Below are 25,747 nucleotides of genomic sequence, written 5' to 3'. Positions count from 1 at the left end.
GATACGAAACGTGATGAAGTATGACACGATGTGCGAAGAGGGCAGGTACTCGATAGAAGAGAGAAGTCCAAGAAATGCATGATGTCCTGCTGGAGGAGGGAGGAGGAGGCGCTGTCGCGTGGGGCGCTCACCTAGGTCGAACCGAGTGTGGCGCAAGCTGACGAGACGTCCAATTCAGCCTTCGCGCAATGTTCTGCTGGACAGTCGAGTCGTACACATTCAACAGCCGAGACCAGGGTCAGGTGTTGCAGCTTGTTAATTTCTTCTTTGTTTAAAAAAAGAGAAAAACGAAAAAGAATAATAATCAGATAAAAAGACTGAATGGACTCCCCCGCATGGAAAGGGTCCAGAAGCAGCGAGCGACCTTTACAATCAGAGGATGAAGATGTCTGATTCTAGCGTCCGGATCTGAGTAAGAAGCGGGCCGGGATGTTGTTAGTTCATCTGGCGAAAGCCCGTCTGAAGGCCTCGGGGGAAATAGTACGGCTGCAGGGAGAAAGCTAAAACCCGCACTTGTCAAAACCAGAATGTTGACGAACAGTCACAGTCATGCAAAATATATGTTCAAAAAGAAATGTGGTTCAGGCACAAGGTGACACCTGCCCAGTAGCTTAGAAGAAGCGGACCGAACAAGGAGAAAGAAGCAGAGGGGTTTGGGGAGCCGGCGGAGGAGCCCCGTCTAGAAGAGGGAAAGAGAGAAAGAGGAGTTGAAGGACTTCTTGAAGGGGTCAAATGTGTGGCTGACAAGAAGAGCGGAACAAACAAATGGTTTCAACGCACAATTTTGTCAAGAAGGGTAGAGGGAGGGGGAGAAGTGACCAGCCGAACTAGCTTAGAGAGATTGAATGCAGATGCAGAGCAGATGGTGAACCAGATGGAGAACAATGGCACAGGCAGAGATGGAGTAGTAAGCAGGGGGAGGCTTCGTATGAACGGTACGGAGTATTGGATAGGGATGTCAATGCCAGCCAATTGATCGCTTTTGGCCACAAGCTGCTGCAAGATGCACACATTCAAGCCAATACAAGACCGAGAAATTGATTGGCTGAAAGGTTGAGACGGAATGATGAGGCAAAGAATACCTTAAGTAGTAGAGGGGAGAGTGGGAATGATTGCTATTGTGCTATTGTTGTGGTTGTTGTGGAGAGTGGCTGCGGTGGGAAGACAAGACCAGATCCCTGCCATAAACAAATTGACAGTCAAAATGAAAGTGTGTATACGTACTCGTAATCACTCAAGAGATTTCGATCAAGCAAGAGAATCAGGAAGAGACAGAGGGCCAAGAAGCGAGAAAGCGAGAGGAGAAGGAAAATAAGACATAGGCCAGATAAAGAGAGAGAGCGAGAGATTTGAGGGAACCGGAGAGTGGGTGTAAGAGTGGATGTGTGAGAGGGAGAGAGTATGGAGTTGGTAAGAAAGAAAGCGGAGGGAAACACGAGCAGCTGAGGCTGGAGTGTGGCTAGTACTGGGTCACAGTACTGAGGCTCGGAAGTTATTGGCCAGGTCCAGTCAACCTTACGGGCAGCACCACCAATCCTGGCACCAGTGGACAATCTAAAAATACTCCTACCTCGAGCCTTAAGTCAGTACAGCCTGGAGTACATACATGTAAGTTACCGCAATTTCTTTACCGGGATACCTAAGGATATGAGTATATGACTACTGGACTGCACAAACAATCTGTGTATCAACTGTAGGTAGACGGTCTTCTAGATGGACAGGCCTTCACTCCATGGGGAATGGGGTGGGACGGTTGCTGAACAATGTGACAGATACAGAGGAATGGGATCGAGGCTGTGTTGGTTGAGACACTGGAAAATATCATCGTGGCTGGGCCAAAGGCTGCGAAGACCGCTGGGCTGACACCCGGTTTCTAGATTCCCAGTGGAGGGCCATTGGGTGGCTGTGCCCTCCGACCGCCTACCATTTCAGGCTCGAGCTGGGCCTGCCCGCCGCGGGCGACTTACCCCTGCTCAAGTGTACTGTACCACACACATCCTTCAGTGAATATCCTATGGAGTGTTCTGAAGAAGAGAGGTATCTCTGCAGCACTACTCTTGCAGCACTTCTCTGTCAAAGTATTTTAGTGACAGTATTGATTTTCACCCCTGTTGTGATTCGTCGTGATGTGTAGTTTATTCTGGGGGGGGGGAGAGACAAAAACAATCTTGGAAGACAGAACAAGAAAAAATAGAAGAGAAAGAAAGTGGCGATGGATGAAGACGGGGGAAAGAGAGAATGAGGAGAAGGAGAAGTAGAAAATGAAAATCAAAATGAAAAGCAGGAGGACTTCAGGTATAAACGAACATCAATTACGGAGTTCTTCCATACATAGTATACTAGAAGGGGAAAGAAGAGGGAGTGGGCTCAGGTGACGATGTGATGGAAAAGGATTGACTTGCAGCTGTCACCTTACTTATAACTGCAGTACTCCGCTCCGTACAGTAAGTACTAGTACTGCACATAACGAAGTCATGGATAGCAGAGAACTAATAGGTAAGTTAACACGTGATGATCCTTTTCCCCTCTCCTAAGTAACGAGTCCTTGAACAAATTCCCCCGCTTCTCCGGTACTGTATATACTGATGAGTACCTACTACCTAGTAGCTTAGTACTCACTGGTACTCAATCCCTCGGGTTACCGATGGCCAGCGGCTCTACAGCTCATTTGATTGGCTGATTGTGGAAGATGGTCAACTTACACTGCCAGGCACCTGGCACTGGCAGCATTTCAAGGTTTCAAAGTTGGCGCTCGGCACCAGCACAGTCGGGAAGCCCATCTGGCAGTCCATGGAGATCCCCAATTTGATTTGTTCTCCAGGTGATGGAACGTGCATCTGAAGTGACAGCCAGGGCTTCTTCATGGTCTTTGCTCGTAGCGAATCGCGTCCGCCGTCTCCACTGTGACGAGCCAGGTCGACTGCTCTAGTGGTTCAATTTGACTTCCTTGCTCATCCAATCACTTTTCGTCCTAGGTTGTGCTGCACCTTGCTGCACCTTGTCGGCGCTTAATTGCTCTCTTCACATACATCTAATCCATAATGCCATTGGGATGTCTCCCCGCCCAAGGTATTGCTAGGACCTCTTCATTGATATTCAAAGCGATCATGCTGCCCAGGCCCGGCTTTCCCTACCTCACCCCTCATCTCTCATAGTTCCTTTTGTATTCGTATCTGACTGCCAGCCCAGCTTCAGGGCCCTCATCTTGTACTCGACCATTCATAAGCTCAATATAACATCGAACAAACAAGAGAAGGTGATTGGGGATTCGCACTACCTCCTCCCCGAAGAAAAGAATTGTTTTGATCTCTCGCCATCAGAACATATTTTCAATTTCAATGCTCCTTGCTGTATAACTTGCTCGGTTGTTTCAAACCTTCAACCCTATTCAATCGTCTTTGCGACCCAAGGTTGAGAGCTGGCCTCTTCATACCTTCGAGCTCTTGCTACATACGGCCTACTGCAAACCCATTCACTGATGTCTATGTCCGGAGAGAGCCAGAAAAGTTTGCCTCAAACTTATGAAGCCGTGTCCCCGATCGATATCGTTAGTGGCCGTAATACTGGCGCAATGTTCCCACCCAACGCCATTCAGGAGCGGAAGTCTTCTGAATCATCAACTTCTTCGCTTAAAGCTTGTCGTGTGACTCGTTTTGCAGAGGCAGAAACCATTCATTCTCCTGCACACGCCGCAGATCTAGAACAGTCGCCATTCGCAGACCCACCTGAGGCCTTCCAAACTCTCCCCAATGTGTCCGACGTGGGTTTTGGATATGTCGCTGCGAGTGATCCGGCGCACCATGCCTCGCATCACGACGTCCCATCCCCGGGTCTAAAGAGCGCACTCAAAGTTCCTGGCACCCCAGGAAGAACCCTCAATCCGTTGAGTCCGACCTTTCGGGAAGAGTTCTACGTGGAAAAGCAAGAAAAGGTCACCGAGAAGGAGAATGCTAGAGATCTTGTAAGTCAAAGTTGAAAACTAGCTGCCATGTTCGCTCTAGATGCTGATGAGGGCATAATTTAGCGCATCAAACTGCGAATTCGCGTGGCCAAGGTTTTCCTCCGCTTCATCAACTTTGGATGCAGTCTGATCGTCCTGACGATACTGGGTACAACACTAACCGTCTTCCATGCGACCAAGTCGATTCCTGAGCGGAATACCTTCCCGCCATGGGAGACTGGTACAAATCCTTGGCCGCAATATCTGCTGCTGGGGGTTTCGTGTATCTCTTTGCTTGCCTGTCTCGCAGTATTCTGGGGCTACTGGAAAGGTGGTCACAAACGTGCGGAGAAGTTTGCCCTATACTATTCGTCAATCACAGTTGGCGTGTTTGTCTTTGATCTGGTGATGTGGATTGTGGCCGCCGCCATATTCCAGCACTCCAAGTCCAGTGGGAACAACAAAGATCTCTGGGGGTGGTCTTGTGTTCACAACGAACGAGAGCAGCTATTTCAAGACCAGATTGATTACGCGCTCCTTTGCCGCTTGCAGGTACGCTAACCTCATTCTCTCATTTTGTCTGGCTAACACAATCACACTGACAGGATTGGGGACTGGTCTGTGCTGTGATTGAGATCGTTTTGGAAATACTGGTGCTCCTGGTCTATGTGGTCGTTGCGTACCGTTTCTGGACCAAAAGAAAGCTGGCCAGGTCCATGGACCGCCGCGATCGCGCTAGAACAGATTTGTACATGGCCCAGCTCCGACAGTCCGCGCCGAACACTCCTAGGTTTCCTCATACGCCTAAGGCGCCTATTGTATCAACTGGCATGCCCCAAGACACCTTCCCGCAAGATCCCTACTCCGCAGCAGAGAATGGAGAGGTATATGCTACTCAGTTTGCCTACCAGCCAACCGAGACCAAATCCCAAGCACCTTTCCAACTCAAGCCTCCGCCCATCCGGGTTCAGCATGCGACCCCTCAGCCAGCTCAAGAAGAGTTCCATGCACCTGCTCTGATCCCTACTACTTCAAGTCATCACATGACGGCGGCACCCGGCGAACCTACCTACGAGAATGTGCCTATCCCCGAGGCATACAAGAGCCCCATGAGCCCTGGATTTCCCCGGGGGTGAGTTCGATAGTTGGAGATAATCATGGCGGAAAAAGGATGGAATGAAACCCACACGTATCTGCCTTGAACACCAATTATGCTGAATACTAGGTCTGGGAAGCTTTGCTGGAGGCCCCGGTTGTGATCGAGCATAAGCCTGCCCTTACTTCCCTCTTCACCCAGCACCTCCCAATACTTCCAAATCCTAGATAGTCGATTTTGTGGAGAGATCTGTGCGCACCTCTCCCCCCAACTCCCTTGTTGGTCTCAACTGCCGCTTCCTTTCGAGCCGATCTACTTCAATCGTTTCTGATTCTTTCTTTGTTGATACGTAATTCGAATTGATACCACGTTCGCATGTACCTACAGTGTCTCACTTCCTAGCTCTGTGTTATTGGAATTGCAAATGTCTAATCACTGTGAAGCAGCATTGCTGCATTCAGAGCCTTGGAGACAGATGTTGGAAGTACTTCAAGCCGACGAACTCAGTAAGGAGTATGTGACACCTGATTGAAAAGGCAAGCAAGCATCATCAACAATTATGTCAATATTATGGTAGGTGAAGAGGGAATATGTAAGTGTTCATCCCGGCATTGCCTAAATTATTTGACATTTGAAACAGGGAAGACAATAAAACGCAGCCAATAAAGACAGCCGTGAGATGTAAGCTGATTCTCTCATTGAAATTTGCACCGCAAAAACAGCATACCGGTAGAGACAGCCAAGAAAGCCACACCTGCCCATTTTCTAACGAAAGAATCCCCAATCCAGAGCGCCTATGCCCACGAGACCCAAGCATGTCACAGAAATGATCAGCATTACCTCATATTGCGGTGATCGGCCTTGTGCATGTGGAAGCACTATCGATCACACTCTCCATTCATGCATTGCCCTCGTCGAGGATCGCATTTGCATCTTTAGTAACGAAGATCTCTTCCAACCTTCCAGCACCAAGGCTGCTAGGACCATCATCATTCTGCAAAACTAAACCCTGTTCATTAGCCAAATGGAGAAGGCAGATGAAACCAAAGGACGTGCTAATGTCGCGTAGCTTCTCCGGGGCGTAAACCGTTTTCAGTGAGTTCATGATTTGTGTGAATCGAAGCGTACTGTCCGCAGAAACATCCTCTTGGCCTTTATCCAATGGTGTAGACGTTGGAATCGGCTGCGTCTCGGTCTCGGGGTGTTGAGGCGTAGCTTCCTCGGTGACATTAGGTACGGCATCTGCCTCACGAGGCGTATCAAACGAGGATGTTGTTATCAGCCGCTCTCCCATGCCCCTCCACATTTCCTGCTTTAACCGACGCACATCAACTTTTTTGGCCACTCGAGCATAAGCGACATATTCGGGACGCGCCCGACGACCGCCTTGCGTTACTAGTTGAGATCCAAATCCTCCAGCACCAACTGGCGATGTGGAGCCAGGGGCTGACCCCATCATGTTAAGGAGTGCGGGAAGGCCTGACGTTCCCGCAGATTCTCCTACAGATGCACCTGGACCTCCATCCGCGGGCGGGGAAAGCATTTCTCTAGCATCAGCGAATGGGAGGTTTTCGTCATCGTCATCGTCGAAACCGTTCGGGAATGCAAGGCCATCATCATCCGCGAAAAAGTTGGCGTCATATGCCCCTGGAACACCCTCATCGGAAGCGGCAACATCCTCCGGTTTGTGATTTGCCCAAAATGCCTCGTCCATCTCCCCATTGCCCGAGGTTTGATCAGGTCGCCGGTGGTTAAATCGCTTTGAACCCGTGAATCTCTTGGATCCCAATCTCGCTTTCGGCTTGAGAAAGAGGCGAAGCAATTGTTGTGAATTGAAGTGCTTGTCGTCCGGAAGAAGGTTACGACCCTTTGTTTTCCATTGTGTTTTAGGCAGAGAAATTGTGGAATTCGAGCTGGCGGGCATATAGATTAGTTCCCCGATAGTAGTATCAAGCGGTGTAGAGAAATCAATCTCGAAAGGTTCCTTCTCCCTACGTTGCTTCGGCGCAACGTTGGCGTTGCTTGCAGCGGCATGATCCTTAATCCGGCGAATCTTCCAATGCTCCGGCCCTGCCCAGTTCTTCTGTAGGGCATTGTCGAAGTAGCTGAGAATATTTTCATGATCCCTGTTATCTGGCTGGTGTGTCAAAGAGATACCATAGACATCCCCATCATCGCGATCCATATCTTCGCCATCTGCATTATCCTCGCCTTCTCGATCAACACGATGCACTTTCAGCATGGGCTCCAAAGCAGCTTCACGGGCCCAGACCTCACCTCCCTCGCCAAAGCCAGCATCTCCGCCTAGATCGAAGCCAGCCAGCGTGGCATCGTCGTCGTCGTCGTCGAACCCGACTGCATTGTCATCATCCAGCATGATACCGGACGCGTCACTCATGGGACCCGCCTCTTGGCCTCTCTCATGCCGCCAGTCGTCGGATGCCTTCAAGAAAGGGATGTCTAACGAGCCGCTTGGGTCGCCGAGATCAAAGTTCTTCAATGACGGGCAGATGTCCTGATTGTCCACGAGGTCCAAGTTTGGAAAAAACCGTTCCGCCAAGGGAGTCATATCTATCTCCATGCTGTCCTCAAACATGGTGTCTGCCGTTTTTCTGGCCGAAGACGGTGATGGTGATAGTTCTGGTTCCTGTGATTCCGCCTCCTGATCGTCTGCATCCTTTGAATTTGCTTCAGTTGCCGCGGCCGCATCATCACTGCTATCAAATACTATGCGACCCTGCCCATCAATAGATAGGTGATTCAAAAGTAGCCCTTTGGCACCACCTTCATCAAAATCGGCGGAGGCCTTCTTGAACAATGGGTCAACGGAGAATTCGAGCTCAAATTTTTTCAATTGGAGCGAGGAGAAGGATGGTGCTAGTGTAGCTTCATGTGATCGCTGTGCCTTCACGAGGGTTAGCAACTGTCAAGAAGATTGCGAGTAGAATTATGAGGGCAAACAGACCTTTCTCCTTGATTTTCGAACGGCACCTTCTTCTCCGTCCTCGTCTTCGTCTGCCCCATCTCCATCGCCGCCCTCAGCTCCGGTTTCGCGAGCTCTCTTGTCACGACTGTCGGCTAAGCCACTTAGTAGTTTTCCTGTCTCCGTCGCCACGCTATCTACTCTGCTCGTGTAGATCTTGACGCAACCATCCAGCGTGCAACTAGCCTTTTGAAAGTTGACACCATCGCCCTCCTTGAGTAATGACATATCATGGAAGTAGTCAATCAGTGCGAAATTCCAGGAGTTGTTAGCATTGATTTTGTTGTCGGTGGCCATTTTCATCCATTCTTCAAAGTTGGCCAAGATTGGTACGCGCTTCATTGGTGTCACTGCCCTGCGTCCACCCACATCACTTTCTCGCCCTCGATACCCCGAGCCTCGAGGGGTGGCGGGGCTCATACTAGCACTCTGATCGTATCCAGTATATCGTCGAGGCGGCATAGGCGTCTTGACAGCAGCCTTGATTTGGTCCATGTGGCGGTCATGTCTAGCTTGGCGCGCCTCCATGCGCGCTGCTTTCTCTCCCATGTCGTCGTTGAGTGGTATCCTAAGACTGTCCGTCAGTGCTTCCCACCAAGATAGTTACGGAGCCGTGCAAACCTCATGGGAGAGTTCTTGAGAGGGGTAGATGCGCCACCATTGGAGCGACGGTGCTTGGAATTAGCCACGCGCGGCATTGTGCAGAGGATGTCTCCGTTGGTGGGGGAGGGGATTGTAGAGGAACGGCGGAAATCGAATGGATAAAGAGCCCTACGGGAGCCAGTTCCGAGTCAAGAGTCAGACGAGCCAAATAGTCGGCATCAGGTACCATGAGGCCGTAGGAAACGGTGTGTGTGGTGGTGTGTGGTGATTATCGTTTTAACCCAGTCAGCCCTCCATCTGGGACGAAACAAACAATCAACAAAACATCCGCCCCGCCACAGTAACCACTACCGCAATCTCCCCGCTCGCTGAGTCAGCTTGAGTGTGGTTAACTAGTTAGTCAGTTAGCTTAGTTAATTTACCAGATAGTACAATACTAGCTAACTTAGCTATAACTAGTCAGGCTGTAACTGAGTGGTAAGATAGGTACACATACTGTACTGTACTGTATAAAAAACATACTTAATAATCATATCTGCACCGCCTCCTGCCGTGACATCAGTGGCTGGTGCTCCCTACACGTAGTCAACCTAACTAACTTTACTCACTGGTCTTTCCTCGATGGTCGTCTGTCTATCATCGATCTGTCTGTCTAATCTATCCGTCCACCACCTGCTCTTCCCCCCTTCTCTTTCTACCTCCTTCATTCAATCTTCGGCCCGGTTATCTGCGCGACACCAACACCCTCTGTCTCCATCTTTCAGACCCTCAGCACTTTGTTCGTCGCTTCCTCTTTGCCGCAGCTGGATGGTGCTCACTCTGTTTCGCACCAGCCACGTGCTTATCCGGGTGTGTGGATCGTGACGGCCTATCGCCCAGGATGCCGCGATATCTCTCAAAATGCTATCAAGACTGATTTTTCGCCACAACCGAATCTCTCGGCAAAGGCGCTTCTCTGTTCGGCCATTTTTCTGGTCCATCATACTTCTGACGTTTCTGGGTCTCTCCAGTTGGACTTTGCAACGGCTCACGCATGAACCTGCCGTTCCCGACCTATGGCTGCTTCGCCAGCGCGACAACACACTGGAGGTACGTATCTCTTCTCAAGTCTCGGGTAATTGTCTGGATGAAGTACGGGGCTCTGACTTTCCTTTACGCTCTATGCAGTGTCGCTTAGTCCGTCAAGCCCAGGACCAGTGCTCTTTCATCAGGACAAACTGCCCTGATGATCAAGATGGACTCATATCCTACCTTGAGCTCTATTATTGCACCTTAGCGAATGCGAAGCCTTTGGCGCTCATAGTCATCATATCATGGCTGTCCCTATTGTTCAGTACTATTGGGATTGCCGCTAGTGATTTTCTCTGCATCGATCTGAGCACACTGGCCAGTGTTCTCGGGTTGAGTGAAAGCCTCACAGGCGTCACCTTCCTTGCCTTTGGCAACGGTAGCCCCGACGTGTTCTCCACGTTTGCTGCCATGCGATCAAACAGTGGTAGTCTGGCTATCGGGGAACTTCTCGGCGCAGCAAGCTTTATAACATCAGTGGTTGCTGGCTCGATGGCGCTGGTCCGCCCATTCAAGGTTGCGCGGAGGAGTTTCGTTCGAGACGTAGGATACTTTGTTGTGGCTGTGAGTTTTAGTATGTTTCTACTTGCTGATGGACGCCTGCATGTCTGGGAGTCAGCCACAATGGTAGCTCTATACTGTTTTTATGTGGTGCTTGTTGTAACATGGCACTGGTATATCCTACGACGGCGCCGAGCCTACGAGCGAAACTTAGCGGCACGGTCGCACTTCCACATACCTGAAAATCAAGAGCTCGACATCGAAGAGTTCGAGGACGATGATCCTGGGATAGCATCTGAGTCTACGAGTCTCCTTCGCGACGAAGATTTCAACGCGCTGGAAAGGTCTGATGCTGGGATTTGGCAAGAAGGAGAGGAAGACGATGAAACCCGCAACCGTTACCTGGCTGAAATACGGGATAACATGCGTGTCTTTCGTCCAGTTGCCCGGCGACGCAATACTTTAAATCCCATCCGGCCAAGCCTCGTGGGTGCACTGGAATTCCAGTCCATTCTTACTTCTCTCCAGAAATCGAGGAACCTTCACCCAGATGCCCCACCCGTCAACCTGGTCCAATATTCAGACAACGAGGAAATGGCCATGCCATATGTGCATTCGGACAACGTCTCGGTTGCATCTCATCCGCACGCTAGTCGACCCTTGACCAGCGATCGCTTGCATTCTAATCAAGCACGCGTTTCAACTCGAACTCGAGCCGTATCTGCCAACGCTGCAGTGGACCTAAAATTGGACACAAGCATATTAGAGTCTAACTCCCGACAACCCCTGCTGACTGTCAGCCAACCCTCGGTCAACAGTCAAGCAATGAGCGGCATACATCAGCCCAATTGTTTAAGCCAGAGTCCAAACCTCCTTGCTCCCCCGGAAACGTTCCACTTACCCACATACCAGTCATCAAACTCACATCCCAGTTCTCCACTGGCCATATCCCCTAGGGGTACGGCTCTATCTGCAGAAGCCCATCTAGATAGCCCAATTAGCCCTTTTCCACCTCTTCTGGATGGAATGGGTCCAGTGTCTTCGAGGGCACCGAGCATTCGCTTACCGCCTGCTACAAGTCCCACTGAACCACTCTATTTTCAGGACGGTGTTGAGGTCAATGGGGGCAACCAAATCAAAACGTCGGCAACATCTTGGGCTACCTCTTGGTCTAAATTTCAGTCAATCATGGCGTTACTTTTCCCTACAATGGTTGGATGGAAATCCAAATCTATCTGGGAGCGACTTTTAGGCGTCATTGCAGCTCCTAGTGTGTTTCTGTTAACAATCACACTCCCTGTCATTGAGGCAGCACAGTCAAGCCCTGATGCTGGCGGGTTTTCCGTCGTCATAACACCTGCAGATACTGTCAACGACCATGCGCCCCTGATAGCTTTACCGGAAGACAGCCCACTTCTACATGCCCTTGATCAAGAACCCAGAGCCGAAGATGCCATTCATTCAAGCCGGAAGTCCCAGTGTGCACCACCGCGATCACGCCTTGATTCTGAAATTCCTTTCATTGCAGAAAGCACGGGTTCGTGTACAACAACCACGAAAGAGTGGTGCTCTTGGCTGGTCTGGGTCCAGCTTTTCACGGGTCCTTTCTTTGTGGCTCTGATTACTTGGTCGGCCATGGATCCCGAGTTGAAGCTTCGCAGTCTACTATTACCGTTCTTGGTCTCACTACTATTTTCGCTGGTATGTAGTACGGCCCTTATAATCAGCACGTGGCACCGTTCGGCTTCGCAGCCTCCAAAAAAGTGGCGGCCTTTTCTAGCACTCTTAGGGTTTGTCGTCGCTATCTTCTGGATTGCGACAATAGCCACAGAAGTGGTCAACCTCCTCAAGACCTTAGGTGTTATCTTGAACATCAGTGATTCTCTTCTAGGACTAACAGTCTTCGCCGTGGGCAACTCACTAGGTGATCTTGTTGCAGATATCACTGTTGCGCGTCTGGGCTATCCTGTCATGGCACTAAGTGCCTGCTTTGGGGGGCCCATGCTAAATATTCTTCTAGGAATCGGCTTGGGGGGTCTATACATGACTGTGAATGCGAGGCCAGGAACAATCGAAGCGCACGGAGGCTCTTACGAAATTGAGGTCTCGAGAGTTCTTGTCATCAGTGGCGCTACCTTATTGATTACTCTGCTCGGGCTATTGATTGTAGTTCCGTTGAACGGCTGGAGGATGGACCGGAAGATCGGCTGGGGCCTTGTGGTCTTATGGGGTATCAGTACACTAGGCAATGTTGTTGCTGAAATTCTAAGTTGAAGTTTTCAAGGGATTTAGGAGCTATCCTAAAAGATCTTTCGCAGGAATATCATATTCCTTCAGTGGCTCTTGGGAAGGTGCGTGGTGCTTTGCTCTGTCATTTATACACTATATATAGATTAAGATACATATTGAAAGGGGGTATCTAAGTCACACCAATGCTTTGTTAGGGTTTGTTTTTCACTGTTGTAGGGGTTATCCCGCGTGCCCTTTTTACGTAGTCATCTGAAACAGTAAAGTCAATTCGAGGTGAGGTTCACGGCGCATCTTCTCAACTACATTCTCGACATCCAAAGTGGTAGAGCTCTAAAAACAAACATTTCGAGGTTAAGTAGATCGCGTTCTTAGTCTAAAACACGACCTGCGGTAGAACTGATGCTTCGATCATTGGTCTGCACTTTCCTAAGCCCTTTACCTGCTTGAATGGAGGCTAGCAAAGCCCCTCGGTCCATTGCGCCTGCTGGTGCTGAAGGGGGTGCAGGTGGCGGAGGTATACCCGGAGGTGGAGCAAGAGGTGCCATGCCGGGTGCAGGAGGCGGCGGCGGCGGCGGAGCAGCAGGCTCGACGCTCAAAACAGGCACCGGGGGAGGGGGGGGGGGAGGTGGCGAGGGCGTTCCTTCAGTTCCAGAAATCGTATCTTCTTTCTCACCAGATGGCACTTGTGGGACTACCGGGATATCTTGTATAGAACTGGACGATTTCGACGAAGGCTTGTCATCCATGGCGCTCAAAGGCCGCGGAGGAGCCATAGTACCGAATAGGATACTGGCGAGCTGCTTCGCACTGCCACCTCCAGGGCGTTCGTCATCGTCGTCATCAGAGGAATCGAAGTCTGAGCCTGCTGCAGACCAGTCATCGTCTGCTTCAGGACGAACACGCGACTTGCGTTCCAAAGGTCCAGGAGCAGTGAAAGTCGGTTTGGTGCTCTCTTGTTGTTGCGCTAATCGATGAAAAGGGTTCGTCGACTGGGAATCGGCTTTTGAAGGCACGCTTGTTGTGGGATGAGAAACCGGCAGAGAAGCAGCAGGAATTTCTTGACCCTGACCAATTTTCTTAAAGTAGGGATTCTTGGATTCAGCCTCGGGGCTGAGATTGCCCGCGGAGGACTGGCCGGAACTGACGACGGGATCTACCGGCGGCGCTGAGATTGTGTTCGAGGCTGGAAGTGCAGTGGTTAATGCCGCGGGAAAGACTTGACTTTGAGTCGGTGTGGCATCCCGAGGAACGATATCTGCGGGGCCTTCCTCATCTGAAGAACTTTCCTGCTCAAGGTCTTCCAACTCCAATTGAAGCTGCCGCTCTCTTTCTCGTGCCATTTCAAGCTCAGCGCGCTGAGCTGCAAGCCTTGCTTCCTGCTCCTTCGCCGCGTGAATTGCGTCTTCCTTTCTTCGTTTCTCTTCCTGCTTCTTTATCTTGCCTTGCCTGACCTGCTCCTGAAGTGCAGCAAGGCGCGCTTCCTGTGCCTCTTTCTCCTTCATCAGCTCTTCTTCACGCAGTTCGGCCTCGGACCTAAAGTAAGTGTGCATGTTAGTAAAATGGTCATAGAAATCGTGTTGCAATGGGGGCATACTCCATGCGCATGGTCTCTTCCTCTAGTGCACGCTGCTCCACTTTGATGGCTTGTTCACGATTAGACTGTTCTGTTTCGGCGACTGCATTCGCAGCTTTCTTCGCATCAACCTGGTCCGCACTGTCGGTGCGAACCCTTCTCGAAGGTGGTGCTGGGGGAGGCTTCTTGCCAGCCGGTTTGGAGTGTATCACAGGTCCTCGTTGCTCTTCGGCCAGACGTCGCTGTCTCTCTTGTTCCCGCTTGGCATCTTCCTCTTCGGCTCGCCTTAAACGTTCTTCGCGTTCCCTCTTCTCTCGCTCCTGACGCTGAGCAAGAGTTTCAATGGCGCCATTTTGAGGCTTCAGGCCGGCAGCTGCCATTCGCTCAGCAATGCGCTTTTGTGCACGCTCCCTGGCAGCCATCACCCGGTCCTCATGTGTAGAGCCAGGCAACGATCCCATAGAGCCTGTGGACACGGGCGAGGACCGCACGGCAGGTACGTTCGGGGACAATCTACCGTCATCATGTTGGCGCTGGTCTTTGGCAGTGGCTGGCCCAGATTGTCTAGATGCGAAAGTCAGTTAACGAGGTTGTTCCCAGGGTTCTCTGGCTGCGGTTGATATTGTGTTCGTGGGAGATATGGGAGGGACTTCTTACTCGTCCTTACGAATATGGGCGGTGCGGCTACCGCGTTTCAAATCGTAAATAAAGTCCCGAATAACATCTTCCACACCCAAGGCATCTTCCCAACGTCTTCTTTCGTGCTCACGTGTGGAACTCTCACCACCGTCTTTGAGGCTGTCTTCAAGACTCTGTGCGAATTCCTTCACGCTAACTTCCACATCGCGAGTCATCGTCTCATTTTTCTCTCGCTCAGCCTTCACTTTGGCAGCTTCAACTTCGAGGCGACGAGCAGCAGCTCCATCATCATCCTGGGAAGGCGGTGGAGGCCTTCCAGCGAGTTCGGCAGCGCGGGCCTGCATTCTGGCACGCGCCCGTGCCTTGATGCGATCAGCCTCAGTCACAGAGCCCCCGGGCCCTGTGCCAACGATGTTAGAGGCACTGTTAGGATGGTCCTTAGCATCCTTGAGGCGGAATAGCTCCAATCTAGCTTCTGCAATCTCTCGTTCGATGCGCCTCACCTCCGATGCAATTTGCGGAACTAGGTCCTCATAAGCCTGTAGCTGACGGCGTAGCGATCGCCGCTCTGCGCCAGAATCAAGGTTGCGCAAGAAGGCATCTGGGTGGGTGTCAATGTCATCTTGCACACGTCGAATGCGATCCATCAGGCTTTCCGCCTCTCTCCGGTCTCTTCGATCTAAAGCATCATCCTCTTCGGCCTGATTCTCGTCCTGGAAATCCACCGCATCGAGCATTATCTGCGCCTCACGCATCTTCTTCTTCAGTTGTTCGACAGAAAATTCTTCTTGAGGTGCCTGTGAAGTAGCAGGGGACGGTGTCCGACCACTGTTACCTACACGACGACGAGCGCTGGAGCGATAACCGGCAGCCTCCTCATCGTTGTTCTTAAACAAAGTGGCATCTTTGCGGCCGGCTCCTGGAGAATTTGAACCACCACGGAATGAATGCTCTTTCAGATAGCTAACACCGGTCCTCTGCGGCTGTAGAAACGCGCCTGAAGCTTTCCGTGTTTCTGCATCCTGTGAAAGCATAGACTTGATTGTGCCGATAGAATCATCCAAATTCCTCGTTGACGGGGGAACAAGCTCCGGTGGTAGGCGGCTAGGCACTGGATACCCGTTGAGCTTCCTATAGATCAGATGCATCGCAACAGCAAATTCGTCCATGTTGAGACGGCCTCTATTGTGAGGGTCTGCCAGCGTCCAAATCCTTTCCAGGTCTTTCCTGTCTAAGCCGCTTTGGCCCATTATCTCGATCGCGGTGTCACCGCCGATGAAGCCTTTGCGAAATCCGTCCCATGCTCGGAAGAGATCATCATAAATCTTTTTCTCCTCTTTTGTGATAGCCCAGGGAATGCGAGCGTTGCCCGAAAGGCCGGCAGCGGAAAAGCCTCCTTCGCGTCCCGGTTGCGGCATGAGTTGCTGCTTGAGAGCTTCAATATTAGGCAACCCCGACGACGGGGCATTGACGAAGCCCCATTGACCGGGAACACCGGTAGGCTGCGCAATTAACCCAAGGGCGGCCCCGGTTTGTGAAGGACTAAGGCTGTACCCGGGACCGGTAGGCATTGGTGGAATAGGAGGGCGAGGCCCGCTATAGCCCGTAGGCTGAGGGTTAGGCATGAACCCTGTTGGCTGGGGCTGCAAATCTTGCTGCCGAGATTGCCCAGGTAGACCTGTGATCTGGGAAGGAAGAGAGCCTTGGCCTGAAAACGACGACTGACTTTGCTGGAAGCCGCTCGTTTGCTGGAAGCCCGTGTGCTGCGCCGCGAGCTGGGTCAAAAGCTGGGCGTTAGTAGGTTGCTGAGGCTGAGGCTGCTTCGGAGCTGAAGGGATAGCTTGATTTTCCATCATTGGACCATCAAAGTTCGGGACATTTGTCCTCGCGACGGGGTCCGGTTGTGTATCCGGAACTTGGAAAGAGATTATGTCGACCATGCTTGATACCTCGTTCTTGATTTTCTCGGGAAGGGCCTCCGGGAGATCCCTGCCTGTGATCCTGAGGTTGCATAGATACATTGCCAAAGCGAACTCGGGGAAAAACAGCTGCCCTGACTTGGTGGAATCAGATAGAACCCTGTAATTATTAGCAACATCCTGATACTGGAGACGGAGCTTGGCAACTCACCAAATCTTGGATAGATCACTTCCCGAAAGATTCGACCGTAGTAAAAGCTCCTTGGCTTTCTCTCCTGTGAGAAAGTATTAGTAACCGTGCGAGCTAAGGCTCTTCTAAGATAGATTCACATGACTGACCACTCATTGTGTGATTACTCCCTACGGCAGATTTGAATAGCTGTTCAAATTTGGCCTGATCTTGCGCCGTGATGAATGACAGTCTGATATTGGGAATCTTATTCCCGGCTGACTTGGGCGGCGGCGGTGGCGCCATCCTAGTACTGCCCTGGAATGAGTCTGCCATTTCCGTTGATGTCCTAGGAGCAGGTCGAAGACCTGTATTCGATGGGACTTGAAACTGCGCAGTCTGCGGCTGGGGGGAAAGCCCCGTGTATTGTGGTTGCTGAGCTGAAACTTGATAACCATTCTGAAGCGATTGTGATAATGCTCCAGGGTAACCAGTAAGTTGAGGCTGCAGCTGCCCGGTGGGGAATCCTGTAGACTGAGGCTGTAGCTGAGAGCCCCCTAGCCCGACCAGCTGAGGAGGCCCATAGCCGATTGACTGAGGAACGAAGCCAGTTTGATGTGGTAGTGGTAGTGGTAGTTGTTGTTGTTGTTGTTGCTGTTGCTGTGGTTGGCTGGGAGGAAATGGCGAGTAGGGGGTCTGTTGCTGTTGCTGTTGCTGCTGCTGCGGCTGCACGAAAGGGGGTTGGCCGGGACGAGCGCTGTTGGCGCCCAGGAAAGAGCTCGACGAAGAATACATTAGCAAACGCACGGTTACATTTACTGAAGGAGAGGAAAGAGAAACAAGCTCAAAATAAGGAGACGATGGAGAGCGCAGAATAGGAGGAGAAAAGGTAAAACGACAGAGGAAGAGCCGGCCGCGCGAACAGGACAGGCAACAGTTTCGGGGGTTTCGGGGGAGGCGGGAGTATTTGGGGGCGGGGGAAACTGGGAAGGGGAGCTGCCGGTGCGTTGCATCGGTCGGCGACACTGATGACGGTTGACAACTTACATAATCAGGGACGGTAAGTTACTCAGTAATTAATCTGTACTACAGTACAGTAACTAGGTACGTGGTTAACTAACTTAGTGTGTTTGTCAGTCAGATAATAACCAAGCCAGCCCGGAGACAATTTAGGCCTACCCACAAACCATCTATATATTGTACAAAGTGTATGTATCATTACGTGTATCACAATTAATTTGAAAATCTTGATTATATCTAGTTGCTTGTTGCTTGTTGCTTGTTGGCCCAATAGCTTTCAATAGATCTGGAGTTATTGAGTCTGCAAGGTGGCTTGCTGACTTACCTGGCTTCTTTAGCTAACTGATAATATTGTTAATGTTGACTCCGTGGTGTTCTGCCTACACTCACCGCCTAGCGGGACCTGCTTCTTCTTTCCTTGTATCTAGCCTCTAGCCTAGTTTCTAGTTGAATCAATAATCATAAGAGAAGAGAATATCAGCTTCCACAGTTAACCTATTATTACTTGCGAGTTAAGCGACTGCTATTAAATTACAAGTATCTACTCAAGCTTAAGAAAGTTGATCAATTTATCGGCTTATATATGTAATGCCTCGCTTTGATAAGTCATATGATTTTAAACTAAACTAGATATATATAAAAACTATAAATTCTGTGGCTAATTTCTCTTTTTCTTGATAATTTAATAATTCTTAAGATATTAAGCTTTTCTCTTTAAGCAAGTAAATCTATTAATATTACATCAGTAACCAACACAATTACTGTTAAACTATGTACTAGTACATAGTCGCTACTCCCAAGTACCTGGATAGGGTTAGCCAACGCTCAGCCACCTAGAAGATTACTGAATTAAGAATATAGGCAAGTTACGTGTATACTTTTTGACCCTGCCGTTAGAAAAAAGTATTACCCTGGAACGCTTAAGGCAACGCATTAAGCAAGTTATAGATTAATCACATGTGAAACAAGCAAAGTAAAACAAGCGATAAAACCACTTAGTCCTAATGACAGATAAATAGATGCATGCGCGTTTCGATCTGTCCATGCAAACAGAGCCAAGTTGAAAACAGCGGGATATTGACAACAAAGGGTATGATGATAACAGAAACATATCCGGCTGGGTAACTTTAAAGATTCAGCACGTCAGGAATCGCGTAGCAAGTTAATTCTGCGGACAGCAGCGGATAGTGACTATAGTCCATCCTGACCACCGTTCTGCTGTTGAGTGGCCCCCACCATCTTACGGAGCTCATACTCTTTAGTGAATTCTCGGGAGAGAATACCCAGGTCACGCACAAGCTCATGGCAGGCGGTAATAACAGCTTCTTTGGGAGTAATCTCGCCATCTGTCTGTACGCGTAGCAGAAACTGCGGGACAAGCGGATGAGGCACCTATGTACTTCTTGTCAAAATCCATCCTGGCCAGTAGCTATCACTGAACTTGAAAGGGCTTACCTTGTACGCAGCGAAGAGGACGTGAGAGCTCTGTAGCAGGCGAGAACGGATCAAGTTCCCTAGAGTGTGATCCTCTTTATTAAAGGTGAAGATAGCGGAAGAGGGGATGCCTGGTCGAAATCAGAGTTTGTATCATTCACCAGGCAAGGCCGAAAAGGATAAGTGACGCACGAGTATCTATCTCCATTTCGACTTTGCTTTCGCCACTGGCGAGCACAAATGACTCGTAGCTGGTTGAGGAATAGGTCAGTAGATGGACCTTGACCATCACTTGCGAAGAGCCAACGGATCGAATGAACACAAGGGCACAACACTGTCAATCGGACGGAGCCGACCTTTGCTGCTGGTCATGGGATACATTGATCGTGGACTGACAGCCTACTCGAGGCCCGCCGTTGCCGTGTCTCCAACGAGCATAGGCTGTCTCCGGCGGCAGAAGATATTCCTTGCTGGGACTCATGGCCGCAGCCGTCTAACGTGACAATGACTCGGAGCAGGCAGCAAGGGCTCGGTGAAAGGTGATTGATGTAAGGGTGATGTACAGAAGAACGAGACCAAATGGGGAAACAGTAGCAGCAAACACCAACCAGTGTGACGTGGGAATTTATGGGGAAAGGATGAAATGAACAAGAGCAATTGCCATGCAAAGACTCCAGGGTTGGGGTCAGTCAATGAATGACAAAAGCCCTTACAGCTGCACCCATGTGTACAGGTCTTTAATTTCAAACGATGGATGCTGATATGAACAGAAGGAAGAGCCATGCTTCTAACTAAAAGTAATTCTTACCGATCTGGGGCGTTCATCTTGTATTTGGAGTTCAGATATCCAGACGAAGGAGGGGAATTCAAGAAAACCGAAACTAGCCGCGATCCCAACACAGCAGTCAGCAGTATCAGACTCAAGTAAAGAACTATAAAGTAAGCAAAGAGCTGAAGCTGAAGCCAACCCTCTTCCGCTGTATCTTCTTTGTCCCTTAGGAAGGGCGAGGGAGGATAATGAAGCCTAAGCGGTTGTACCGTAGGTAAGTTATAATAGAGAAGTGATACAGAGGATTCACTTGATCAAAATGAGGAATGCAACTTTCCGCTGCTTGAGCTGAACAAAGGCTCTGTACTAAAGGTGAGATTGTTGTAGATGCAAGCAATTTCGGATAATGCTTCGGTAACGTCTGAGGAATCTCGGAATCAAAGCACGTGATTAGCAGTTACTCGGCTATCAGTTCCCCTTTGTGACCAACCACCATTGACTAAACAGTAGTAACTTAACTACCTGAATGTTTTTGCACATTTTTTCCTGCACAAGATAAATAGCTATTATGATCGCAATTATAGACAGGCTCCAGGTTGACCAGACCGGGTGAATAATGTCTGCCTTTTTATATACGTTAAAGATTTGCTCCCAGCTCGGGCCACAATGGTAGGGAATTATATCCCGTGACGTTTTCCGGGTTGCTCAGGGAGGGTCACCCCATGTTTTACAAAAGATACTTCCTTGGACAAGACACTCGTCTCACACCGAAAGGTCGTTGATCTCATCGGAACTCATTATATAACTTCGACTCCAGCAGGACGTCGATGTCTTCTATCCAAGTGAGAGAGACCGAGGATGTAAGATTATTTTATGGATATCGAGTACATATTAAGTACAGGTTCCAAAAGATACATGCGACATGCAGATGAATGCAAAACATCACAACCCGCACTGGGCTAAAGATAGACAAGCCATTAAAACGCCACTCATAAGCCCTTATCCAGGTCCGTTTCACGAAGACAAAAGACAGGGAAAAAGCTGCTAGCCATTATCACCATCAACCATATCTCAAGTGAGAACAAGCCAAATCACTGGGGCCAACAGTTGTATAGAATCATATCCAGAAAAATAAAAGAGACAGTCGGGAGATGGACCGAGGAAACGAACAGATTTCGAAAATACGGTTGAACAAGAGCAACTGCATAGGCATGCAGAACAGTCAGTTTGCTGCGCTGAGATGTCACACAAATGATAACAGATGATTGGGTGAAGGAAGAGATCGCTCGCAGGGAAACAAATCGAGGCGAGAGTGAAAGGTGCATGTGCAAATTTAGGCCTGAGACCTAGAATATATGTCAGGACATAACTAACCATGTTAATGTACTGCATTGAGCAAGTCCCCAAAACTAGAGGTTTCCTTCTTCATCCTCCAATTGTTCCTCTTGTCTTCTCGTTTTTTCATCATTTCAGCCCAGCCTTCATCGTCATCGTCATCGTCCGCCGCAACGCTGTTACTTGGCTTGGGGTGAGTGGGTGTGGGATTATGGCTGGACAGCGGACGATTAGACATGGCCAACCCGGCTGGAACAACAGCGGAGAGTTTCTCATTCTCGTCGTTACATGAGTTGAATGTGGAATGGAGAGTCGAAGCCCCAGGATCTGGCTGCATCGTGGAGACAGGTCTATAGCGGGATGCTAACCCAACATTGCTACGTTCGGACGGGGCAATAGAGGGTGCATAGCCTTGACCTGCTGGGGTGCCAGGCCTGAGGGCCCCAGACGCATATGGCAAAGCCGGGGCATTCAACCGAGAAGAGGCGTTGGGGTCAAGCATGCTGAGCGTCCTGTGGTCAGCTTGGTGACCAGGCGATGCACCGCTCATAGTGTCGGCTGACGGCATCGACGACGGCCGCATGTTGACACTGGCTCCCAGACCGGGTAGAGGGCCGCCCTGGATTGTAGTTTGAGGAACGTTCTGGCCACCCTGGATTTGAATCATCTGTTGCATCCATTGCATCTGCATCTGCACCATTTGCGTCATTTGCTGTGAAAGTTGTATTTGTGCCTGCTCCGTTGCAGATATCGATGGCTGCGAGCTAGTCATAGTGGTCGAATTCAGGTTCATCATAGTGTAAGGTCTGGGAATACCACCAGGATGAACTGCCGATCCGGATACTCCACCAGCCTGATAGTCATACATGGCTTGGGTGTTGGGACTTCCCCTTCTCATGGCTCTAGCCCGTTCCTCAGTAGCAATGACCCCCACTAAGCCTCCTGGAGGTAACGCGGGCGATTGGCCACCATGCACAGACGCGCCTCCTCCTAGGGCTAGAGATTCTCTGTTAGAGGGGTTGACCAGGCTTGCACCAAAATATGGGTCTCGAGGCAGATTTCGGGCGAAGACAGGTAAGCTACTACGGTTCGCCATATCCTGTTCTGCGGCCGACCCCGGAGAAGATATATATGGCTGTTGAAAGGAGTTTCGAAGATTGGGTATAGAGTTAGAAGGTGTTAGGCGACTGGGAGGCCGATTCCTGTTTGGGAAACCATGTGCTGCAAGAATCCCCAATGGAATCTCTTCGTCATCATCACCATCACTGCTCTTGCCGCTTCCGGATAGATTGCCTTGTTGCAACAAGTTTGGTGCACTCTTGCTAGCCCGATCAATGTCTGTCGGCAGGGCAGGAGCGGAAGATTGTTGGCCCGTCACTTTCATCATTTGCTGTCGGTAGACAGAAAGATGAGCCTCCTGCTTCCGTCTCTGCCTTTCAGCCTCACGGTTTTTCTCTGTTTCATCCTCCTCTTCGTAATCGCTTTCGCCGGACTTCTCACTTATAGATGCGTCGCTTGTGGATCTTCTGAGCTCCTGTTGTTGTCTATAGTGTTCAAATTGGGAGGGCGTCATGATCTTATTTGCTGAAGAGGCAGATGCCGGTTGATATCTTTCGTATTGTGCGGCCAGGTGAGCATGTGCCGCAATTGAAGCATCAAGGTTGTTGTGTTCCGCTGGCCCAACTAACGTCGGAGGCCCCTGGTGCTCAGTATGAGCCGCACCCACTGACAAGTCTTCGTTCTGGAAGAGGGATGACTCGTTCTCGGCGTCTGAAACGCCTTTGTCGGACGTGGATAATACCTGTACACCCTTTTTGCCAGAATAAAGAGACTCCATGATTAATTTAGCATCTTCGTCGTCGACAGGTGCGGAGTCGCGTTTGCTTGTATATATCACACTTCGCCTCAATCCCTTATCAGAGGCAGTCTGTGGTTTGTCGAGAGATCGATGGGAGGTAGTAGCGGCCGCAAACGACACGACATGGGGTAGCGCTGCAGATCTTGGCCTTTCTCCCGCGGAACCTGTACTTATTTCTGGGCGTGCATGCTGTCTACTGAGCTGTTCTCTGGGCGAATCAATGGCTGCGAGTAAACCATCTTCAGAATGTCGGCTATCCCAGGAGTAAGGAGACGGCTCAACTTCCTGCGATCGATCAGTATCAATGGGTGTTGGGCGGGGGACCCTTTCATCTTTTCTCGCAGGACCTTCGTGTCCAGACTTGCGTGGTGCTGACGAGTCCTAGAAGACATGTTAGAAATCGACACCGACTGGCTTAATGTAGAAATCAGCAAAGACCCTTACGGAGTCTTTGAGGGGGCCCTGCGGCAGAGTCGACAGTAGAGGCAGAGGCATTGACATACCGGTTGTAAAGCTCTCTCTTGTGATGAATCCTGTGGAGTATAGTAGCGCTTTTCAAGGCTACCGAACATGTTCTGAAAATCGTCTTCCATCTCATTGAATTGCAGCTCTGTCTCGGGAAGTCTCGGTGCGGTCGCAGTGTTTGTTGTGCTCGCAGTCATAGCTCGGTTTCTTGAGGGTCCAGAAATGGATGATTGAGATTGCGGAACCGCAGCCGAAGTTTTCGAAAATCTCCCACCGAAAGAAAATGTTCGCCCGGCTGCCCGAAGTGCACCAGAGATAGGAGGAATTGGTATCTCGTACAAGTTCCGCGAATGCGGGGACTGAGCCTCAATCGGAGGCGCTCCGTCTGTTGACCGGCGTGTAGACTGAGAAAAGCGGGCCGAAGGATTTCCTTCGTATGGACTTTTGCACCACGATCGTTAGTACCTTGATAGTAGAAAAGTGTAGTAGGGAGAGCATCATACGAATTGCGTGAATGGTGGTTTTCCGACGCTGCAAATATGTTGCTATCATCGTCTTCGGATGGCGAATACAGAGGTTGACCTTCGCTTAGCCTCTTCGACATCAGGTTGCCATCGCTGGAGGATTTCTTGTCGGCGGATGGTCGTTCAAAAACCTTAAATGATGACTGAGGAGGATTTTCCACCTCCTCGAGAGCATTGCCAGACGATTTTCGTCGAGCGAAACCTTTGGGAAGCTTTATTGGCATCTGGACTGAAACCGAAGCGACCACTAGCGAAGCCGGAACCACTTCCAGATGGGATTAGCAAGCTACGCCAGCTCCCAGAATCCGCAATACTCCAGCCCCTGCCTGTTGGCGCTATTGTTGTCCCATAAAAATTACCGGCGTGGTGGAGGAAGGGAAATTGGACTGAGGAATGGCCCGCGTAGCTGAGGGAGAGAGAACCGGCGTGGTTTTTCGGAAAGGGTGCTGGGTGTGCTTGGAATAATTCTGGGCCTTGTCTGAAAACCACACAGATTTCGATCGCAGCGGGGCGGAGAGAAGCCTGCTCACGAGAATAATGATATTTCAAGCAAAGAAGTGGATGACGTGAAGGAAAATGAGATAGCGTCAAGGCAGATCAGTGTGTGGTAGATGTGGATGCTTGGGAGGCTTCGAGCTCAGTCAGGGGTCTCCGAAGAATCTGGGTTGAAGAGGCGAGGTGGCCCAAGGGAGCTTTCTTTCTGATACAGCGTATACGTATAATGGTCGATCAGCAGCGGCTGGGACCCTCACAGTCCACTAGCGGGTCCTTGGAAAGGGCTGGTTGGTTCAAGTGATTTTCTTAAGCGACTTAACTTCTTAAGTGAGTTTCCAGCATTAGTGGGTATAGAAGAGGGGTTGGTTGTGCGCGTATGAACAATGAACGATCGCTAGGTTTTCTGCGACGGGGTCTCGAAAGGCAAAACGAAAACAAACCTGCCTAGGGGACAGGAGAGAATGAGGGGAGAAGAAGGGGATGGATTCGAATGACAAAGACAGCTCGGAGCGCAACCCTAGTTTACTAACTTAGTTGGTCGGTCAACTAGTCATTTTGATAGACTAGACTAGAATAGTCCAGTTTTTCAGGTACGTATTATTATTTTCGACTGGAATAGATTATGGATGGAATGTTAAACGTAGTTATAATACAGATGTAATAAGGGCGGCAAAAATAGAGGAAACCCAGACAGCTTGGCACCCCTTGAGTTTTGAGTACTAGGTATCCGCACGTATGTACAGTACGGAGTACAAAGTAGATTTCACCTTGCAATATGAAGTCCATTTGTTGTATGCTAAGGACTCTTACAAAGTCAAAATGAAGTAACAACTTCAGCCAGGAGGAATCGACTCAAACTCGTGACTTGTCATTCTTGACAATGGGTTGGTGGTTACTGGACTACTCGAATAAATCTGCATCTCACGAGTCCTCAACACTGTCTGTCATCAGAAATCCAACAGACCCTGGATGTGCCAGTGGGGTGTGGAACCCAAAACACTAAATACGTACGTACTCAGTAAGTTAGTAGTCGTCTTTTCTACTCCGTAGTCTCATATCTAAGCCTCATAGGGGAGAGGGAAGGGAGGTGGGGGGCGAATGTTGCT

The 25,747-nt window shown here is 50.0% G+C and overlaps 6 protein-coding genes across 6 annotated transcripts; 2 read left to right on the top strand and 4 right to left on the bottom strand.

Annotated features, from left to right (window-relative positions):
• Positions 1-3,571: 3,571 nt before the first annotated feature.
• BO72DRAFT_381082 (uncharacterized protein) lies at positions 3,572-5,076 on the top strand (the record flags this gene model as incomplete). The annotated part of the gene is made up of 3 exons (XM_040941416.1): positions 3,572-3,961; positions 4,025-4,492; positions 4,546-5,076. 3 exons carry the CDS (start codon positions 3,572-3,574, stop codon positions 5,074-5,076), a joined length of 1,389 nt encoding a protein of 462 aa, XP_040800021.1.
• Positions 5,077-5,555: 479 nt separating this feature from the next.
• BO72DRAFT_406895 (condensin subunit BRN1) lies at positions 5,556-8,907 on the bottom strand. Its single transcript, XM_040942336.1, has 3 exons — positions 8,641-8,907; positions 8,002-8,587; positions 5,556-7,941 (listed from the first exon to the last, which is right to left on the bottom strand). Exons 1-3 carry the CDS (start codon positions 8,715-8,717, stop codon positions 5,935-5,937), a joined length of 2,670 nt encoding a protein of 889 aa, XP_040800020.1. The 5' UTR covers positions 8,718-8,907; the 3' UTR covers positions 5,556-5,934.
• Positions 8,908-9,252: 345 nt separating this feature from the next.
• Positions 9,253-12,633, top strand: BO72DRAFT_431801 (sodium/calcium exchanger protein). Its single transcript, XM_040943144.1, has 2 exons — positions 9,253-9,711; positions 9,790-12,633. Exons 1-2 carry the CDS (start codon positions 9,523-9,525, stop codon positions 12,463-12,465), a joined length of 2,865 nt encoding a protein of 954 aa, XP_040800019.1. The 5' UTR covers positions 9,253-9,522; the 3' UTR covers positions 12,466-12,633.
• Positions 12,545-17,536, bottom strand: pan1 (actin cytoskeleton-regulatory complex protein PAN1; the record flags this gene model as incomplete). The annotated part of the gene is made up of 6 exons (XM_040942335.1): positions 12,545-13,974; positions 14,036-14,578; positions 14,672-16,732; positions 16,784-16,847; positions 16,912-17,443; positions 17,474-17,536. 6 exons carry the CDS (start codon positions 17,534-17,536, stop codon positions 12,810-12,812), a joined length of 4,428 nt encoding a protein of 1,475 aa, XP_040800018.1. The 3' UTR covers positions 12,545-12,809.
• A 1,139-nt stretch (positions 17,537-18,675) lies between these two features.
• On the bottom strand, positions 18,676-20,510 carry BO72DRAFT_449257 (DNA-directed RNA polymerase II core subunit RPB11). Its single transcript, XM_040944977.1, has 5 exons — positions 20,487-20,510; positions 20,004-20,385; positions 19,388-19,446; positions 19,217-19,326; positions 18,676-19,153 (listed from the first exon to the last, which is right to left on the bottom strand). The coding sequence occupies exons 2-5, from the start codon at positions 20,018-20,020 to the stop codon at positions 18,953-18,955; spliced, it is 387 nt and encodes a 128-aa protein (XP_040800017.1). The 5' UTR covers positions 20,021-20,385; positions 20,487-20,510; the 3' UTR covers positions 18,676-18,952.
• An 832-nt stretch (positions 20,511-21,342) lies between these two features.
• BO72DRAFT_380997 (uncharacterized protein) lies at positions 21,343-24,370 on the bottom strand (the record flags this gene model as incomplete). The annotated part of the gene is made up of 3 exons (XM_040941409.1): positions 21,343-23,538; positions 23,661-24,063; positions 24,126-24,370. 3 exons carry the CDS (start codon positions 24,368-24,370, stop codon positions 21,343-21,345), a joined length of 2,844 nt encoding a protein of 947 aa, XP_040800016.1.
• Positions 24,371-25,747: the final 1,377 nt, after the last annotated feature.

The sequence above is a fragment of the Aspergillus fijiensis genome, assembly GCF_003184825.1.
Source record: "Aspergillus fijiensis CBS 313.89 unplaced genomic scaffold BO72scaffold_32, whole genome shotgun sequence".
NCBI lineage: Eukaryota > Fungi > Ascomycota > Eurotiomycetes > Eurotiales > Aspergillaceae > Aspergillus > Aspergillus fijiensis.
The sequence above is the reverse complement of the archived record's forward strand: the minus strand, read 5'-3'. Positions and strand labels throughout refer to the sequence as shown.

Excerpts from the sequence above, each read along its gene's own strand:
- BO72DRAFT_406895 (XM_040942336.1), bottom strand. The coding sequence starts at position 8,717 with ATGCCGCGCGTGGCTAATTCCAAGCACCGTCGCTCCAATGGTGGCGCA. Across the intron at positions 8,588-8,640 it reads CTCAAGAACTCTCCCATGAG|GATACCACTCAACGACGACA; the intron begins GTTTGCACGGCT and ends GGACAGTCTTAG. Across the intron at positions 7,942-8,001 it reads TTCGAAAATCAAGGAGAAAG|GCACAGCGATCACATGAAGC; the intron begins GTCTGTTTGCCC and ends ACCCTCGTGAAG.
- BO72DRAFT_431801 (XM_040943144.1), top strand. The coding sequence starts at position 9,523 with ATGCTATCAAGACTGATTTTTCGCCACAACCGAATCTCTCGGCAAAGG. Across the intron at positions 9,712-9,789 it reads AGCGCGACAACACACTGGAG|TGTCGCTTAGTCCGTCAAGC; the intron begins GTACGTATCTCT and ends CGCTCTATGCAG.
- BO72DRAFT_449257 (XM_040944977.1), bottom strand. Across the intron at positions 19,327-19,387 it reads CGAAATGGAGATAGATACTC|GCATCCCCTCTTCCGCTATC; the intron begins GTGCGTCACTTA and ends GATTTCGACCAG. Across the intron at positions 19,154-19,216 it reads TCCTCTTCGCTGCGTACAAG|GTGCCTCATCCGCTTGTCCC; the intron begins GTAAGCCCTTTC and ends AGAAGTACATAG.